The sequence below is a fragment of the Lycorma delicatula genome, chromosome 1, assembly GCF_047948215.1.
Source record: "Lycorma delicatula isolate Av1 chromosome 1, ASM4794821v1, whole genome shotgun sequence".
Classification (NCBI taxonomy): domain Eukaryota; kingdom Metazoa; phylum Arthropoda; class Insecta; order Hemiptera; family Fulgoridae; genus Lycorma; species Lycorma delicatula.
In genome coordinates this window covers 51,596,037-51,617,210 of record NC_134455.1, presented here as the reverse complement: position 1 = coordinate 51,617,210, position 21,174 = coordinate 51,596,037, and the positions used below count along the sequence as shown (strand labels likewise).

Below are 21,174 nucleotides of genomic sequence, written 5' to 3'. Positions count from 1 at the left end.
TACGAGTAGCAATAATAATAATAATAATAACAAGAAACCCTTGCTCACACATCATCCTGTATACAATTAATTAAAGATTAGAATTTAAAAAACAAATATTTAAGTAGTTAAACAAAAGCCTTAACATAATATTTACTATCCTGAAGAATAAACATAAATATTGTCCTTAGCACTGGAAACAGAATATAGAAAACAATTCTATGTGGTACTGCATTACGCTAAACTATATACACTATAACGGCAAATTTATATTTGGCAATCAATAACGTACACAACCTCAAAAGAATAATCTATTAAAAAATCATCAAATACTAGAACAAAACGTTATCAATCATAATCTAACACATAGCTTATGATAATGAAACCCTATAATTCTACATAGCAAAGTTAACATAACTGAATTAAAACCTGACTGTACAAAAATATCAAACTAATTTAAAACAGTTAACAAGAAAAACAAACAAATGCATCATATATCACCTTCAATCATTAGGTGAGAGGACAACTCAGATCTACAAAAAATACACTTGTTTGACTACAGTGAAGCTCTACATAAATGGTTTGCTAAATAGATGAATGATTAGGTCATAAAAAAATCTGTTATGTCTGCAACACATGTTACAATACATCTGCTGTATAGGTATAACAGAACGTATAATGAGAGAACTTAGCTATATTTTAACTGCACATGTGACTGGATTAAATATATATTTTAAGTCGATATAATTGGAATTCACAAAAACAAACAACCTGCCTGGATACACTTGTAACTGTTCAGGTAGTTTTTGGTTTGCTTGGCATTTCTCCCACCACCGCCCTAAAGTAAAAAAAACATTCGGTTGCCCTAAAGTATAAGACCGAATATCTGTGCCACATATGACTACTGAGCTTCAAAATAGTTTAGCGACCAGTGTCCTAAATAGCTCCTAGAGCTTAACTAACAGTGTGAGCGGACTAAGCACGGTGCCATACACCACCAGCTTACGTGTCCCAACCACTCACTTGTGATATATTTACTAAAATGGGGAGGCGCACCCCATCAACTACTAAAAATATATATGGCATCCGTAATTTAAAATTTAATTCGTCTAGACAGCAATTCGCTGCCATGCCTAGGTTGCTGAATGCCAGCAAGTACCTGTCGACCATATTAAAGCATTTGGAGCCTTAAATGGCTGTTGATCGGCCATATATCTCTAGGTTAGCTTCCCACAGCAGTGCGGTAACAGTCTTTCCCCCTAAGGAAACTACTGATGTCATCAGTCGAACATAGCAACCGCATCAAGGAACTCCCACACGGTCTGACAATGCGGCTCACGCCACTTGTGAGTGGCCAATTTTCTCCTTGATCTCTAACTTCCAGGGTGACCTGGTTTCTGGCCCCCCCAAGAGCAGGGCAGTCAAACATCAGGTGATCATTTGACTGTAGCTCCCTGCAGACACACAGCACATCAGCTGCCAGGAGAAACCTTCAAATTAACATGGTTGGTGAGCACCTGGGCTCCCGTTGCCCTTAAAAACAAACTTGAGGCATACCACCCCCCCAGATCTCATATATACTTGTACAGGGATCTTCCTTTAGTCATGGTGTCCAATTCCAGCTGCCATGATTCCATTGCAAAGCTCTGTAGCCTCTTCTGCAGGCAGGAGATGGGCAACTGAACGAAATTTAGATCCAGTGCATTGAGATCACAGTTCCATTCTGGTACTGGCCTGGCCCGAAACCGCATCCCAAATACCTCACCCTCCCGGCCTTTGTCATTGGCGAATGCGTGGGCATTACTTCTGGAAATGTCAATCCCAGGTTCCATAGCAGGGGACTGAGAACGGAACCCTGCGGGCTTCCCCTGGTGACGGATTTTTCCACAGCTAGGTATGAATCTTTAAACAGAGCTGTACGATTAGACAAACAGTTACGTACTACAGCCTGCAGGGCTCTGGGTATATTGCAACATTCCAACTCATAGAGGACAAAACTCCAAAACAAGGAAGGAAATGCTGCCTCTATGTCTACAAAAATTGCAAAAATATATTTACAGTCGGCACTTTCCACTTTGGCAAGAGCATTTAAGATGCCATCCTCGGTGCCAACCCCTTTCGTGAAGCCATACTGGCCTTGATTCAGAAAACAGTTCATCTTAATGCTTTCCCAGAGCCGTTCCACATCCAGCCTTTCAAGCAACTTGTCAATTACCGGCAAGAGGCTAATGGGTCGATAACTACAGACCTCACTAGGATCCTTTCCTGGTTTTAAGAGCACCCTCACCAAAGCCACTTTTCAACAAATTAGGAAGCAGCCCCAGTAAGGTATCTTCACCAGTAGAACATGTCTTGATAGTTTCTCCATGGGATACTATATATATATATATATTTATTCTCAGTTTTGTTTCTACTCTTACTACTAGTAAGTAGAAGAAACAGAGATACATCCAGCTGCTGACAGAATGTACAATAAAATATTAAAAACAATCACTGAAAAAGGTAAAAATGATTGAAGTTAGGGTGGAAACAGGAACCCGGTGGGTTCCTGTTGGTCTAGTGGTGAACGCGTCTTCCCAAATCAGCTGATTTGGAAGTCGAGAGTTCCAGCATTCAAGTCCTAGTAAAGCCAGCAATTTTTACACGGACTTGAATACTAGATCGTGGATACCGGTGTTCTTTGGTGGTTGGGTTTCAATTTACCACACATCTCAGGTATGGTCGAACTGAGAATGTACAAGACTACACTTCATTCACACTCATACATATCATCCTCATTAATCCTCTGAAGTATTATCTAAACGGTAGTTACCGGAGGCTAAACAGGAAAAGAGAATAGAAGATAGGGTGGAAACAGGAAAAATTTATAAAATCAAAATTTTGGTACTTAACTACAAATTTCTAGAAAGTTTAAAGGTAAAAACACAAAGAACATCTTCAATTCAACGTAAGCAAACCCAAGTTGATTAATAACACAACTAATCTGTTTGAGGCCGTAGCTATAAAACAAAACTGTAGAAATAACTGAATATATGATTGCTCTAATCATGTTGGTACATACATTAAGGTATACTGTAACATGTGTGAATAAAGAAAACAAAACATATTGACATTTCATTAATAGTATACTTTGATCCTTTGGTGCAATTAACATACCTGTATAAGAAACTATATGAAAAAGAAACAACTGAAACCACAAAAAAAACAGTACAAGACAAAACTATTTAATAGACACTATCAACCAAATTTTAGAATAGGTTAACCCTCTTCTAGATTCCTGGAAGAGATATTTTTTACAGTACCAATATTAGTATTACACTATGCGAAACATGCAGCCAAAATATTACACTGGCACCAATATGATAAGATTATGCTTCTGTACAAAAACATCAATCCTAACTGGTAATTACCAAACGAGCCTGGTAGACACCAAACCATCCATTCCATTCCTTGCCCTGATGGGCTTTTTGGAGGTCATCGTTTATACCCTCTAAACTTGATACAATGCTGTCATCAGTTTGGCATCTGTCTGGATGCCTCCAATGCAAATGCCTTAGCAGACATTTCTGACAGTGAATTTACACAACTTACAATCACCTTCGTATGACCTCTTACAACGGCATCTACCTACCATAAGTTACAGCCCTAAACTGTGAAATAAACAGATTTGTGGAAGCTCAACCCCCCACCATCTTCTAACACTGAAGGTTTCATACAAAACCTTTTCCTAGATCTAACTTCAATTAGACTATGCACTCAGGCCATTACTTGATTGAGTGTTTAAATACCAAAAATACTATCCTGATACCAACAGAACAAGTGTTGATTGCAACAATGACAATTTTGTACTAGGTCATTCCAACCACAAAAAAAAACAATTTTTTCACCCACAACTGCATATTTTGATGAAACTTAGCTTATTTGTTTTACGTACAGAGGTAAGCAACCACACCAAATTTCAAATCTCTATCTCATTTAGTTATCATATTATGTCATTCAAAGTTTTCAGGTTTTTCACGTTTTTTTAGTAGGATGTCGCAAGACAAAATGCGTCTGTAACTGTATAATAATTTGTCATTTGTTTATTTTTCATCCAATTGTTGTCAAATTTTCAAGTTTTGCTCTCTAAACTATGGGGATTCTAGAGAAAAATATATATAATAAATGGGGGGCAGAAAAAAATCTGATTTTTGCACCTCTAAGATTTTGAAAAATGAAAACATTGTTTACCATTAAACTTAATATCTCATGAAGGGAAAGGGATAATCACAAAATATTTTTCCACTAAAAAAATAATGGCTAAAATAAAACCAGGAGAAAAATTATGTTCCTGTTGTCATAAAATGTTATTTATAATTCCAGCTAATCATGGTAGCAATGAAGAAGACTTACAGCTAAATGATGACAATGATGTTGAAGTTTAATGAGTTACAGAAAGAAGAGGCTATTGATTCTTTAAATGCTTCTTTAACAGATGTGGGGTGATCACCTTTAAAGTTACATGCACTTGATAAGAGATGTACAATAAGGTATGCACAACAGAAACTAAAAAAATTACAACAAAATGTGAAAAAGAAAATTGAAAATTTTCTTGATGTCAAAGTACCACAAGAAGCAACCAAATAAGAAAAAAACAATAATGGAACAAAAAGCTGCTGATTGATTGGACTTGCAAGTAGAAAACATAAAAAAAAAAAATACTACCCTAACTGACATCAAAGAAGAAAGTTCAGCTAATAACAATCCCAGCACCTCTGAACTGATTGAGAAAAAACTAATCATAGTTTTCAAGTTTCAGATTACTCTGTTCAACAAGCCTAAAGTCTGCTCAAAGAAAAAGGTTTTCTTGTTGAACCTGAACCAAAAAGAGGGAAGAAACTACAGCCTGAGATCATCGAGTTAGTTGTACATTTTTATCAAAGTGATCGAACAGCAAAGGGTTTTATCCAACATGAAAGATGTTGTAAGTTTAGGGAAAAACCAATATAAGAAATGGTTCATTCTGAGCAATCTAAATGAAATATACTAGAACTTTAAATGGTAGTATCCTGAAGTCAAAGTAGGTTTATCAAAATTCTCCACCACTTCACCCAAATGGTGTGTTTTGCTAAGTGCCAGCAGAACCCACTCTGTTTGCGACTGCACCATTCACCAGAATGTCATACTACTCATTCATGCAGCACAACTTGAAGAAGGATATAAAGAGCTCATAAATCTGCTACTATGTGAAAACCCTAATCAAGAATGCAAGCGCAGACAATGTGACATCTGCCCCTCAAAAGATAATTAAACATACTTTTTACAAACAAAACGTTTGATGACTGTGATGAAGAGGGCAGAAATGAATATAAACAATGGATTTCAGCAGACAGGACACAAATGGTCACTTGTACTGCAGAAGTTGATGAATTTATTATGAACTCACTACCAAACTAGAAAAGCTAGCCCACACTCATACACTGCAAAGTGCCAATCAAAATTTTTTAACAGCCTCAAAGATTCCTCTGCTTTAAATGCTGCTGTTATTTCAATGGAGTTTAGAGACAATAAATCTTTTATTATCCAGGATCAGGCACAGGGGTACCACTGGACTTCGGACTCTTCTACAATACATCCTGTTATTATAATCTTAAGAAGTTGTGTTGTGAAAAACATAGTTTCTTCACACTGCATCATATCAGATGGCTTGATACATGATATTTGTATGTACAAAATAAAATTAAAAAAAAAGATATCAGAATTTATCAAGGAAAACTTTCCCAACATTACAGAAATTCACTATTATAATGATGGTTGTGGAACATAATACAAGAATAAGTTTAATTTAATGAACCTTTATCTGCATAAATATGATTTCATGTTATAATCTCAGTGATCATTCTCTGCTACAAGCCACAGAGAAATAAAATGTGATGGGACTGGTGGTACTGCAAAATGACTGGGACGAAAAGAGTCTCCAAAGGCCTTTTCAGAATCAAATATTAACTCCAGATGACTTCTTTCAATTTTGTAAATTAAACATCACAAAAGTTAACTATCATTTCATTTCCAAAGATTCTGTAAATCTGATCCATTCTAAGCTTGAAGAATGCTTTGAAGACCTAAAAACACTTCCAGGAACAAAATGTTTTTATAATTTTAAGCCAAAAGATTGTTCTGGGACTTTCGAAGCAAGAAGGATCAGCAGTGATGAGAAGCCCAGCCCCATTTACAACTTAAGAAAAGAAGTGACATTAAATGTGAAAAAAGAAGACCTGTATCCTTCTCATTATACTGCTTGCATGTATGACAATCTCTGGTACTTAGGAATGATAACTTATGTGAGCAAAGAAGAAGGTGAGGTTACAGTTAAGTTCTTACATCCTGTAGTACCACCACCGTTATTTTACTGACGATGATACCTGACCAGTGCCAATTCCTCATATCTTTTGCAGTTGTTGAGTCTCTCAACTGGAAGAACATACCAGTTCTCAATGGAATGCATGAATTCTATTCAAAAGTAATGTCAAAAATCTTCTAGTGCTTTAGGCTGAAAATGGACCCATATACAGTGAAATACTAAGTGAAATAAATCTGATAAGTTTTCAGACTTAAGTTCATAATGCAGGGACTACATACTTCCTGTGGGATACAAATCAACAATCAAGGGGAGCCCTACAATGCTTTGATCAAAGACTAAAAATGTTTATATTTAGTTTAAAAAAAAAATTATAGAAATGAATCAAAACCCCCAAAATTTTATTTATTTATATTATAGTCCACTTCATAAGTATTTCTTAGAAAAAAAAGTTTTGTGATTATCCCTTTCCCTTCTTGAGATATTGAGTTTAACACTAAACCACATTTTCGTTTTTAAAATTCTTAGAGATGCAAATATAAGTATTTTTGGCCAAAATCATTAAACTTAGAAGAATGCTATATTTTTCTCTAGAATCCCGATAGTTTAGAGAGTAAAACTTGAAAATTTCACAATGATTGGATGGAAAATAAACAAATGACAAATTATTTTATATTTACAGATGCTTTTTGTCTTGCGACATCAGACTAGCAAAACGTGAAAAACCTCAAAACTTTGAATGGCCATAACATGATAATGAAATGAAATAGATTGCTGAAATTTGGTGCGGTTACTTACCTCTATAGGTAGAACAAACAAGCTAAGTTTCATTTAAATCTGAGATGGTGGGCGAGATAGTATGGTTAATTTGACATGGAATGACCCTCCGGCAATTAAATTTATTCAAAGTTCTCTTGATTGACATGAAAATCAAGAAACACATTCACAAATTTGATAAGCATCTGATGAAAACATATCCTATCTCTCTTTGCTTAGGGAGCAAGGTCAATGCCTACACCCTCCCATACTGCAGCTCCATCACAGAGTTCTCCACACATCCATTCTCATCCTAACAGCGAGTATTTCAGCTAACTGGACACACTAAGAACTGAAAGCAATAAAATAATAGCTACCCACCAATTCTTTTAAGACATAAAAATCCAAAACAAACACAGATATTAACTTACAAAAAACATATTAATGATCAAATATAACACAAATCAAATATACTATTGGTAGGTTTTCTTAACATAAAGTCAAAAGCTGGGTCCCTTTTGATGAAAGAATTGGGTCATAAAAAAGCTTCTTTTAAGCTCACTACACATGTTACAATATATCTGTACAGATATATCATAACATAATGAGAGAATTAGCAATTTTTTTAATTGCACAGTTGAAGTTTTTAACATTTGAATATAACCTAATCGGTTAAGGTAACTTTTCTTTTAGGAAGAGTTGAGAAAAACAATTGAAATGATATAAATAACAAATGATACTGGTGCATCTTTAGCAGAACAATGTCAACAGTGAGGCGATGCATATAGGGCAAATAAGAAAGGTAAAATAAAGCAGTTTCTGGAAGTGAATAAAGAATGAAGAAGCATCAATATAAAGAAAGAATGTGAAAGGGAAGAAAGCTAGGATGAAATGAGAAAAATATGTTCAAAAATACAGAAAAAAATTGACTGATACAACACTTATTGCAAAATCAGTACAGAAGAAAAGAGGAATTATTAAATATTAAGTCACTACCTCTACATCACTTTTAATTATACATTCAGTTTACACTCACATAAACATAACTAATGAAATATAAAATAAAATTTAAAATAAATATTTTTTTTCTCTCTCAAGGTTTCTTCTTTGAAATTTTGATGAATATACATTATTAAGTAAAAAACCCCAACAAATTAATTACTGTAAGATCATATTACATCATTGGTAATGATAAAAATGAAATTTAATTGTATCCCATCAGTTCTTTTTATATTTTACTGTAACCGAAGAGAAAGAAAAATTAAAATTATATGTTGTAATGCAAAATCATAAAACAGTTCACCGATTTGTAATGAATAACATTAATAATGGCTGAACAAAAGAGAATAAAATTAAAAATATAATGATAAAATACATCAAGAAAAATTAGTAATTCAACAGTAAATGTTTATAAAGTATAGGCAGGCACTATAGAATTAAGTGAGAAGATAACATTTTTTGGAACAAAGGAGCATCATTTTCTCATTGTTCGTGCAATTGCAGGTAATAAACAATCAGATGAAGAAATTACTACATAAAAAATACTACTAAAATGGTTAGACCTAAATGCTAACTTTAATAACTGCAATAAGTAGAAAGGGAACTCTTAGAAAAAATTCAAATACAACTATAGTTTCATTACAAACCTCCTTATATGTAAAACTAACATATAGACTGAGAAACATACACATACACCATGTGTTCAACTATTTAAAAGTATGTATAATAGCAGCATCAAATCATTGTTTGGTGTGTTTTAGCTCACTAATGTTAACAGTGAAAAGTAAACAATAAAAATGAGGAAAAAAAATATATTTCGATTAAAAAAAAAAAAAATTCTAAGAGAATCGGTTAAGGCAAAACTAGTTACTTGGATTAATGTCCTAATTATTTCAATGAATTCTGAAAGAATAAACAAATCCCTATTAAACTTCTGAAAAATTAAAAAAAAGAGAAGACTTAAATTAAATACTAACTCAAACAAGATCATTGAAACATATTTATAAGCAAAACAGTATCAATTAGTTAATGATTTTTCAAAATTCAAACCATTAGATGTTTGAAATTGATATCTACATGTACAAAGTTAAATAACTATGGTTTTTAAATCAAATATATTACAAAGTGGGTTGTCAGTATTCCAAGAGTAAAAGTGTTTTGTAGTCAGTCAAATACTGTTTTATACTGAAAGTAATCATTACTCTTAATTAGGCAACCTAAAGAGTTATTAACTATATGTTATTTTTAAATCAATAATCCAATATAGATGGTAATGAAAATAAATTAACTGATAAAATTTCGGGATAATAAATAGCCGAGTTAGTAATAACAATGGAAATTAAAGGTAAATGAAATTTTGTCACAAAACATACAGATTGAAATAAGTTAAAAATTAACTACAGAAAAACAAGTTAAATGTTTTTCAAACGCAGCCGATGCGTAGGAAACAAAAAAAAACTGCCTAATTCAATATAAACAAAAAACAGTATAAACTTTGAACAGTCAGAATAAATGGATATTCAACAATAAAAAATAATTAATTATCAAAACTCACAGCTAAACATTGTGAAAAAATAAAACAATTATAACGTCCTAATAAAATATTCAAATCTACTGGTAAAAAGAGAAAAAAAAACAACAGTTTTTATATTTCATTTATAAGAACTTTAATAGTACCTAATGACGGAACCGCTTGTAACGGGATGTTAGTTTAATTTGGTCAAATTCGTATTAATTAACCAGATAAATTAATAAGGATATATTAAAATTGCATTTTTGTAAAAAATATTTCCAATAAATCAGATAGTTCCATATAAATAAATCACAAAAATAATAACCATTAATTAACACTAACTACTGTAATCCAATAATAAAGTAAAATATGTACTTAGAATATAAAACGACTTCACATCTGTGTACTCACACAAGAACTGTTACTTAAATTACAAATTCAAAGTATTCTAAAGCATAATGTAATTTAATCACTTAACAAATTACGCCCGAAAGCTACTAACAATAACACTGAGTGACATCCTGACTCAGTAGCAACACTTGCACTACTTCTTCTTCAGTAGTAGTTTAAACATAGCGGAGTTGACCCTTAAAAATTATGATTTGAAAAATATAATACTTAACCATCTAAATAAATTGAAAGAAAAAGACAGGAAATGTTAAAATTGCTATCTGATTATTAAATAAAATTGTATATTAGTGTATCACAACCAATATTTTATTTAATATCTTCAGTTATTCTGTTTGTAGACAGAATTTTAAAGAACTCTTAACATTTTTTTTACAATGCACATTTTTAAAATTGTAAACAAACGACTGTAATTTTTAATTTAAGAAATTTTTCTTAGAAAGAGTAATTAAATGTGGAAATATGTGAAACATTGGTATTACTGTTTTGTTTTCATAGTGTTAGAGGTTAGGAATAGGATTGTTGAAATTTACGGGCTTAGGAAAGCTTGATGAAATGTTGTGGTTGGGTATGTGGAGCCAAGGATTTGCTGGGAAATCAGCTCTTTTGCGTTTTGTAGATATAATTTAAGGAAAACGTAAGTAATAAATCCTGATGGAAACATTTTTATTTTGTGTGTAATGTAAGTTTATAAGCTGAGGTTTCAGTGTGTTTTAAAATAAAACGTGTCGTGCTTGGGTTAGTAGTAGTTTTTTTGTTTTGTTAAGGGGTTGAGTTATGTGTTATTTGTTCTTGTTATGCTTTTCTGTTTTCTTAAAAAAAAAAACTTGCTGTACTTTGTAAGAAAATGTGACTATACGAATATATAAGTTTCTTAAAATGTTTAGCACGTACATAATTTTCAAGTAAATTAAATCGGTTTGTAGGTTGATAGATTAGTTCTTGTAAAATTTCGGCATGATATCCTTTTTTTGTAACTCTTCTTCCACTACTTCATCCTTTCATCAAATGATTTGTTACGTTAAATTTGAATGATAATTTTCTTTGATTTAACCCTATTTTCACAATTTAATTTTTATAATCTACATATTAGTACAAACTAAAATTCTTTATTTGCTTTGCATCCTTGTTAAATGTGCTCCATTCAGTTATCTAACTGTTACCAGTATACTTCCATGTTTTAAAATAGATTATCTCTTCTTTGCCTTAAAATTTGTAGTATCAGTCATTTCTACTGAGCCTTCCCGCCTAATTCTATGAAGTTAGTTTTAAAAATGTTAACTTTTGTTCCGTTTTTGTTACCTTTTATGACATGAAGCAGGGATCATAACATTTCAGAAAATGCTCTTTAATCACCAGATCACTTTATTGTAGTGCTTGAGATTTTGTTTGGCAGGTTGACAAATCAAACTTAGCCGAGCTTCTGCTACATATAACTTTGTAGTAAATAAAAGAATTCCAAACGCCTTGAAAAATTTTAAATTATCTTGTGATTTGCTTATTGTCAGACTGACATTTGAGTCTGGATTGTAAAAGCTGTCTATTATGTTCCTTTTCATGTTGTACCACAGTAGGTTTAATTATCATTTGATACAGAAACATATTGTCTGTTTTCATATCAACTAAATTTTTAATTCTTTTTATTGTATAAGTCGACTTTTTTTAATCAAATTTTTATGTTATTCTGTATAATAATAATTTAAAAAATAGTATTATTGTTTATTAACTGCGTTTATATAGTACAAAGCTATTTACTGCAACCTTGAAACACCATTTGTCTCTATCAGTTGCATCATTGTCCACTAGGCCTCTCCTATCCATAACCTCCACAATTCCATTCAAACATTCTCGCCTGGGACAGTCCCTCTTCCTTCATCCACCTGGAATCCATGTCCAGGCTTACCAAGATATTCTACTTTCCTTATTTGTCATGCATGACCATAGCAGGTGAGTTGTACAAATCTCCTTCCCCTCATCTCAATGACCTGTATTTTGTTTTCTCGATATTTATTTCAAGCCCTGACTTGACATACCCTTCAATCAACTTCTGAGTCATTTATTCTACATGATGTGAGTCTTTGGCCAACATGACTTGGTCATTAGCAGACAGGAGAGTACTTACACTGCCATCGCCAACTTGATTCAAGTTAAAATATTTCTTTATCCAGCTCTTAAGAACATAATTTCTAAAAACTTTAAAATGGACAGGGGACAAAGAGTAGACTATCCTTGTCTCCTTACTTAAATTCATGAAATCAGAATAACTTGTATCTTCCTTTACACAACCTTTTAGCTCTCAGTATACATTTTTTATAGCCTTTATTTTCAAAATGTTTACCTTCTGAACTTCAGGAGATCCCCATAATATTTTCCAAGGGACATTATCAAAAGCCTTTTTTAGATTGACAAATAATGTTTTGTAGCAAATGTGTTATCCGTACATGATCTCTTTTGGCAAAACCCACCTTGAATCTCGTCATTGCAGATCGCTTCTTCTAGCTTGCTGAACAGTATTTGCCTATACAGCCTTCCAATCAAAGTTATCACACTGATGTCTTGGTAGTTTGAGCAGTCTTGTTTCTACCTCCTTTCTTGTTGATTGTGCTAATGTAGCTTTCATTCCATTACAATGAAACTTACTTACCATTTAGACGTTGTTGTAAAATATCCATTGAATACTTCAGCACCACCATGGAAGCATTCCTGATAAATTCAATCGGAATGCTTCCTGGACCAGCTGACCTTTTATTTTTCCTTTTTTGAATAGCCTTCAGTACATCATCAATTGTAACTATTAGATCGTGATGACTGCACTTTTCAGCCAAATCACTACCAAAGCCTTTAAAAGCTACCTTACTTTCCATGCATTGTTCCTCAAAATGCCCTTTCCATTTGATGAACCCAATTGCCAAACCTTTTTAAGTCCTTTTATATTCCGCCTAATGTCTTAAAGAGCACTTCAAGCTCCCTGTGATTTTGAACTTCCTAGTTGACCATCTGTCATGCCTCACACTTCCTCCCAATGAGCTTTTCTTACCTTTTTCATTTCTTTTTTGACACAATAATTTTTCTGCATATAAGTGTGTCTATCCTCAAATCCCTTGAAAGAAGTCATTTACCATAAATATTCTGCTACAATTTTTTCCAAATGGTCAGTCCACCACTCTGCTAGAAGTCTACCCGATGAGAAGTTTTTTCTTTGTAAAGCTTCCAAAGCTGCCTCTCCAAGTCATTTTTAAAAAATTTTTCATACCTCTCTTGTGGGTCACTATTGATAGAACGCTCTAACTTTTCCGCAAGGCAGAACTTTATAAATATTTGGTCGAATGTGAGTTTAGGCCTACTAGATTATACTTTATTTCCCCTACTTGGTGGTTTTTTCCTACTACTCTCCCCTGACTTTTTCATATACTACCAAGAGTTGCATGTGCGAGAACTTTGACAAGGTTGGATCCTCACTCAGTACCTCTTTTAACTCGTAACGTCAAGAAATTTTAGAACAGTTTTCTCACCACTATATAATTAGTTATAGATTAAAAACCTTTCTTGGTTGATTCCAAGTTAATTTATGTATCTCCCTCTGTGGATAATTTCCATTCAGAATTTTGAATGTTAGTTACTCGCACAATTCAATTAAACGTGTACCATTGTCATTTGTAAAATTTTCTGTATGGGGCCCAATAATATTATTTTTCCTTTCAAGCCCCACTTTTCCATTGAAATCCCCGATCATCACAATTTCTTTCCCTTTCACAGTCTCACTCAGCACTTGCATCAATTTCTCGATAAAATCCTCTTTGACCACTGGATCTGTGTCATTATTTGGCACATAAACAGCAACTGTCACAGTGCCAAATTGTTTTAGTGCTACTTCCAAAGAGATCAGACATTCATTGATTGGGATCCAACCCTTAGTACAATTCTTTTAATTTCTTATGAATGGCCACTGACACTTGCTTTGGGATTTATGACCACCACGGTAGAAATGTGAAACATCCTCAATTACTTCACTACCAACATCCTCTTTTTGTGTCTGACAACGCACTTATGTCCATTCCTCAGTTCCTTTTACTCTCTGAAGACCTCAGTATATTTAGTATTCAAGCTCTAAACATTGTATCATCCAAAACTCAAATTTTTCTTTAGACGTTTCCAGAAGTATTTCCATTTGTCCCACCTTTATTCTGAGGCTGGATTTTGTTTTTTTTTTGCAATCTTGAGTTTTCTAGATAATTGGGAGCTCTAATAATTTATCACTCTAACCTTGAACCTGGGGAATCAGGTCATTTTTTCAGGGTTTTCTTCCCTTTTCCTTTGAAGAAAAAAAATTTGTAACCACAAGGTAGCATTTGTTTTTGCCCACTCTGGGTGTTTTATTTCCTCAGTACCTTTCAACCATCTGGTTGGCGAGCATATCCCATCGCCAGGGGCAGCACCTGATAAAGATGTAGCAACAGCCTTGGGATAATAATAAATAATCTTGTGAGTTACAGATCGTATATTAAATATATTTGTATTAACTGTGGGAATGTATTTCATCAATAATAAATAAATTTAGGATATGTCTGTAAGGTAAAAAAGTAATTTGCTATTATATTGTTGTGACATAAGGTCTTCAATTTTTTTTTTTTAAATTAATTCACCGTAGAAGCTTTGGAGCTTGTACGTGGGAATTTGAAAATGGAATTTTATAGCCATGAAAAATGCCTGACTGGGATTTGAAACTGGAACTTCCCCAATCCCCCCTACCACCAATTGAAAGGCCAAGATTCTACCACACTGCCACACAGGATAGTGGAAGTTGTTTAAAATAAAGAGGCATTAAACATTTTTGGCTTTTCGACTAGTGGAAACAATGTGATCTTGTTCATATTTTTCCTAAAACACTGCCTTTGCAAAAAAATTTACGATAACCATATGATTGATGAGTTTTAAAATTACTCTAGACTGGTTAATATTCTGCCGTGAAACCTGTATATGGTTGTAGAATGAGCATTTAAAAAAAAAAAAAATGGGATTATGACAAAATTGTTAATTGTTGAGGTGATAAATTGTATATATGAATGTAATCAGTTGTGGACAGGTTCTTTTCCAACAATGTCTTTTTGGGCAATCTGTAGAGAAAATAAGAAGAATTTGTTGTAAAAGTACCCATCTGAATTACTGAAACATTAATGTCAACAGTTACGTGATTTGTCAAACCAGTATTTGTAATTTTTTTCAGAAAGCTGGTGTGCCTATAACATAATAATTGGAAGTTGCCTGTTACAACCACTAATTGGTCAACAACCATGTGTACAATTTTGAGGCCTAACTGGTAGTTGCACACAATATTAGTGTGTATATATGATACTACAAAATAGAGAAAAAAACAACTAGTAGAATCAACATCCTGACACTTACTTTGCTGTGTTCAAGAGGTGTCAACTAGTAAAACCAAAAACATGGATCCCTTTGTGGACTTATTGTATGAAATTCATTCATGCTTGTCATTATATTATAAGTAAAATCAAGTAAAGCAAAATCATTATATTTTTTTTAAATTACAAAATTGCAAATTATAAAAAAAAAATTGCATCAAATAAAAATTGAAAATGTCATGTATTGCATAACCAATAAGTATCGGTAAAAAATATATTTGAAAGTGATTTTTTTTTTAAAGTGAAGTGAATAGTATTATATGTAATTTTAAAAACAGCTTATTTGTATATATTGATCATCATTTTGTTAAAATTTGTCAAAGTTAAAGATTTAAGTCTAAGTGACTATATGTCCGTATTGAAATAGTTTCTCAATTGTTACCTTACAATACAGACTTTAACTTTTGATAAGTTTTAACAAAATGATGATCAATTGTTATATTTATATAATTTAATTATGTAAGATTATAATTTTATATATGTTAATCATAATTATACACCTCTTGAAGATAACATAATAGCCGCAAGCACTTGAGGAAATCAAATTGGAATTTGGTTAGCTGTTTTTAAAATTATATATACTAGTTATTATACCAAACGGTGCCATGTTTGAAAAACTAAAAGTGAATAATAACATGCTTAAGAAAGTGTTTGGTGATTACTAAATGGAATATTTTTAAAATATGAGTTATGTATAGGGATATGAGTTATGTGGGATATGAAAATGGAATTTTGTACTATGAAAAATGCCATGCCTGATCAGGATTTTAACCTGAGACCTCTAGATGAAAGATCAAGATGCTAACCCTCTGTCATGGAGATTGGCTATTGATAAATATGTTTTGGTAAAAATGAAATTTTATTAATTGAAGGTACTCACTATAAATAGCAGATTTTATAATTTTCTACTGGTGTTTTGTTTTTTTTATATTTTTATAAATTAATAACTAAATTAATTCTTTTTCAAAATATTAAAAACAATTAAATATAGTGGATACAAAGGTAAATAGTGGTACTTGTTAAACATTTGATTTAAATACTCCTTACTACATTTTCAGATACTATTTGATAATATATAACTTTTCATTGATGGTATTTATTGAAAAAAATTACAAATTATTATGTCTTTCAGTTTGAGAGGAACAATTACTAACATTGACAACTCACCTTTATTACAATTAAAGTTTCTGTGTTTGTCTAAATTTTTTAATTAAAGTGTGATCTATGTGGCATCTTAGTTACTAGGAACAATGAAATACATTATTTAATTGAGTAATTCCAATAGTTTGTATTGTGTACAACTTTTTTACAATTTTTATAGAAAATATTTATGTAATTTTGAAGCAAGAAAAATTTAAAACTAAATAAAGATGTTAAAATAAGGTTTCTAAATTTTTACATTCTATTGTTTGTAGGTTAGATTATCTATATATTGATTTCTCAGAAGTGAAGTTGTTTCAATAAAACAATGGTTTGCAGTAATAGTTTGCTTATCTTATTCTACATAATATTTTTAAATGCATTTTTTGTGGTAACTTGTGGCTTTTAACTTTATAAATTCCCTACCATGTTTTCAATTCGTTGCACAGTCAAGATTTACATTTTGTGTTGTAATTTTTCATTGCTTTTAGTGTTAATTTTATATTAAACAAATTTTCACATAAATTATTCTTACATATATAACTGACATATAATACATAAATAATTCAAATCTTCACATAAATTATTCTTACATATAATATATAAAGTTTTTCCAATTAATTCAATATTACTGTTGTATTAGTAAAATTGGTAAAAAATAAAATACAAAAAAGTAGGATTTGTTTTTAAATTTTAGGAAATTTTTCCCAGTAGGAAAATTATATGTAAGTATGGAAGTTAATGTGGGGAGATTATAAATAAATATAAAGTCTAAGAAAATGAAAGAAAGATGAATGTTCACAAAGATCATTTTGGATGATCCTCTTTTAGAAATAAATAACTTTAACAACAAATTAATAATGAAATTCATAAGAATAGATACCTCACTATTGACATCTGTTAGTGACCTGTAGAAGTAGACATCTTCCATTGCGACATCAGTGTTTTTGTATCTGGTATACTAGCCATATCAGTAATTGTTTCTTCCCCAGAAAATCCATTTCTATTTTGTCAAGAGTACATTATTATTGTTGCTTATTTTCTCAGATCTCAAGTTTCTCCTACGTAAATCGTTTGTGAGAACATGAGAACATTTTGAGTGCAGAATTATTTGTGCCTAATGGGTTTGCAGGTTCTGTTTGAAAAAAAAATGAGAAAAAAGGTAAGAATGACCTTGATTATCTAATTCTATGTAGTAGAAAGGGTGAAAAATTGTTATTGGTGATGAAATATGGTTATGTTATAAAATTACCAATTTAAAAAAGTTATGTAAACTGTAATTTCATGGAAAGTGATAACAGCAAACTTTCTAGGTCACTGTTAGGCCTTGTTGACGTCTTTTACTGACTTTATGTGAAATTGTATTATGCTGTAGTTATGTTAGACAATAGAAAGTAAGCTGTAAGGCACTAATTTTTTGTTTCTTGATTATGGTCGGTTACTAATAAGTCAATACTTGATACTCTAGTAATTTAATATTTGAAACGTTTCTGCAATAACATAAACACAGTACAAAAATTTGGCTGGGAAGAGTTGAGCACCCACAATCTGACTTGGCCCCAATGGTTTTCACTTAATTCCTAAACTATTAATGACTGATCACTAACTAGAAATAATGATGCCAAGTTATTGTCAACAAGACTAGCAGATCTCTATAATATTAGATTAGGAATATTTGTCTCAGATATGATAAATAAATATTTAAATTTAAATGTTAACTGTGTAAGTAATTAACATGTTTCATTTTAAATACCAAATAAATGTTTATAAATTAAAGCTTATTCCAAATTTAATCAGCGAAACATTCTCTACTATCTAGATTAACCTTTTTTACATTTTTTGTTGAAATCTGCTCATTATTGATGGATAATGCAGTCAGTTATATGTTATTTTGAAGGTTTAGAAAAAATAAATTATAAAATCCCATATTCATAGTTTTTAATTAATTGGATGTTTTACAAAATAGGGGCAATGTCTGTCATCTTCATGTGCAACAAAATTTCTCAGAAAGTTTTCCCTGCATGAATTATTAGAAGTCCCATGAGCACAGATGCTTGTTGATTACTGTAATGAATTTTACTTATTTTGCTTAGTATTTTATTTACTTAAATTAAGTATGTTAGAATAAGGGGTATAGATGGTATCCCTTGTTCCAGCATTTCCAATGAAAGATATAAATATCTTAAAATAAAAAGTAACAAATGCTTTTTAAACCAATAAAAATAGCTCTGAAATATTTACTGTCATTAATGTAACCTTTGTAGATGCAGAAACTACCAGATCCTAAAATTCACGTGCCATGCTTCCAGATTACTAACAAGAATTTTCGTAAAAAATAGTAGTAGAGGTGAACTATTTCATAAATTTTTGTTTCTTAATCTCACTGTACTTGTCATAAAACTAAAAAAAAAAAAAAAAAAAAAAAAAAAAAAATTCAGGTGATTTCTTGTGTGGTTTACATTTAATTTAAATTTATTTTGTTTTATTATATTATTAATATTAATCTTTTAATAATTAAATATTAATATTAATCTTTTTTTTTTCAGGATTTTTGTGAGCGCCTTTGTCTGGCTAGAGGAACATGGAGTGACGGTTCTTTTGAGAAAACTGATAGGTTTAGTGTGTGGCATGAACTAAATATAAATAGCAAACTATTAACTATAGGCATATAAGTGAAACGTATTCAGTACAAACTTAAGTGTTATTAATGTGATGAGTGATATAAATCTTTCAGTCTCTGTTACTGATGGTATTAAACGAAATGTTAGTCAGATATATAGTTCCAGCTTTAGTGCATCAGATTTTTCTCAGACGTTTGAAAGTCGTATTAAGTCTGTATTAACGGTAGTATTAATCCACATGATATTTATGGTAAAAAACAACTTAAATATGAATAAAAAATTAAAAAGTGTTCAATTAAAGTTATGTTTACAGATCTGAAATCAAAGGATGCAAAGAATAGTAACCCAGATTCAGAAAATATCCGTGCTGCAAATTGTTTAAATCCTGTTGATAAAAGGGATACAGAAAACATTGGAAGAAGTAATTGGTAATAATGCTGCAGTAAATGATGAACATGATTTAATTGGTTCAAATAATTCAGATACTGTGGTAAAAATGGAAAATATGGATGACACAAATTCAGAATCTATGAGTAGTTCTGATAATTCTAAAGATCCACTGGCTCTAAGTGTAACAAAGAAAAAAGGAAGAAAAAAAGTTGTTGAGCTTACAGGAAATAATGTTAATAGAACTGATGAAGGTACTAAGAAAAATTCTAATCCAATCAGTTCTTCAGAAAATAGTTCAACAGGTGATAGTAGAATTATAAAGTTAGAGCCGGCTGATGATGAGATTTTGCCCATGATTTGTGATGAGACTAATGTGAATGAAAATAGTGGAGTATTACAAGAAAAAAAAAGAAGAGGTAGACCTAGGAAGAATCCATTTGATTCTGATAGTCTGGGAGAAAAATTTAATAAAGGAAGCATTGATGAGGGAAAGAAAGTTTTGTCAAAAACTGAGAGTGATGAAGTAAGATCACTCTGTTCAGTTTCTTCAAATGATAAAGTACCAGCTAAAAGGGGCAGAGGTAGGCCAAGGAAAAGTGATAGTGATCCACTTAAATCATCTACTTCTCATTCATTTAATGAAAGGGAAAGTAGTAGTTTAGATTCCAAATCTAGAACTTCCTATCGAATCCCAAGACGTCAAAGCATTCTGTCAGAAAGAAAGAGGAGGATTGTTAAACCTAAAAGATTTGAGTCTTTTGAAAGTTTTGATTTTATGGACGCAAATGATAGAAGTTCACATTTATCTAATGAGGCTTCAGTAGGAGATAACGAAGAAGATTTCAATGGTTCAGATATTTTGCAGACTGATGTACGTGATGATGATGAGGAGGATGAGGAAGAAGATAAGAAGCAGAAATCTCATGGTGGAGGTGGTGATGCCAGACCAAAACACATTAGAAAAAGGAGAAGAATTGATGTTAAACCTCTGGTAAGTACTTTACTCTCTACTAGTGATTAGTTTTAGTAAGTTATTTACGTTATGTAAAGTATTGTTTTATTCCTTCTGATGGATGTGCCACCCAGCATGTGTGTACACTTAGACATATTTAGTCTGTATCATTCCCAATTTATTACAGTGTACAAAATTTTTTGATATATGTATTAAAAGATCTATTGTAAATTATATATTTATTAAAAATTTAAAGTATCATCAAATTATTCTTATCAGATAAGAATAATTTGAATTTGAACCATTTAATCAGTTGAAACATCTTTATGGAACTCTGACATGTTAGCTTCTTAAATATAACATATGCATAATTTAAATAAACTGATGTATCATATTTAAAAGGATCTAAGTTTTAAAAATTTTACTTTCATAGCCTTTTATGGGAGCTTAAAATCCATTCTTTAAAATATTTGCAATTTTCTTTCCCATGTGAAGCTGGATATAATAATATAATGTATGTGGGTCTGAACAAGGTTTTCAAAATTACTTGAAGTTTGTTGTTTGTTTGTACTTATCTCAAGGCTTATATATATGATGTCCCGTTTTGCCACATTTCTTTACTGCTGAATAGTATATGCCATATTCATGGCCTTCCAGCA

At 31.6% G+C, this 21,174-nt stretch overlaps 2 protein-coding genes across 8 annotated transcripts in view; one reads left to right on the top strand and one right to left on the bottom strand.

Moving 5' to 3' along the window:
• Nucleotides 1-10,128, bottom strand: part of Dmtn (transmembrane and coiled-coil domain 2 protein Dmtn) — a 168,535-nt gene extending 158,407 nt beyond the window's left edge. For 2 of the 5 annotated variants that reach the window (XM_075354737.1, XM_075354665.1), the window contains exon 1: nucleotides 9,996-10,128. The gene's annotated coding sequence lies outside the window, so the exon portion shown is untranslated. Of the gene's footprint in view, nucleotides 1-9,959 lie in introns of all 5 variants that reach the window. The other 3 variants (XM_075354684.1, XM_075354670.1, XM_075354677.1) reach the window with 2 other exon arrangements.
• A 346-nt stretch (nucleotides 10,129-10,474) lies between these two features.
• The window catches only part of LOC142318092 (uncharacterized), a 127,522-nt gene continuing 116,822 nt past the window's right edge, over nucleotides 10,475-21,174 (top strand). Inside the window, exons 1-3 of one of the 3 annotated variants that reach the window (XM_075354628.1) lie at nucleotides 10,483-10,629; nucleotides 15,217-15,459; nucleotides 19,099-20,554. In XM_075354628.1, the coding sequence (XP_075210743.1) occupies nucleotides 19,670-20,554 (885 nt within the window). In that variant the 5' untranslated portion in view covers nucleotides 10,483-10,629; nucleotides 15,217-15,459; nucleotides 19,099-19,669. Of the gene's footprint in view, nucleotides 10,630-15,216; nucleotides 15,460-17,594; nucleotides 17,715-19,098; nucleotides 20,555-21,174 lie in introns of those variants that run through there. The other 2 variants (XM_075354622.1, XM_075354638.1) reach the window with 2 other exon arrangements.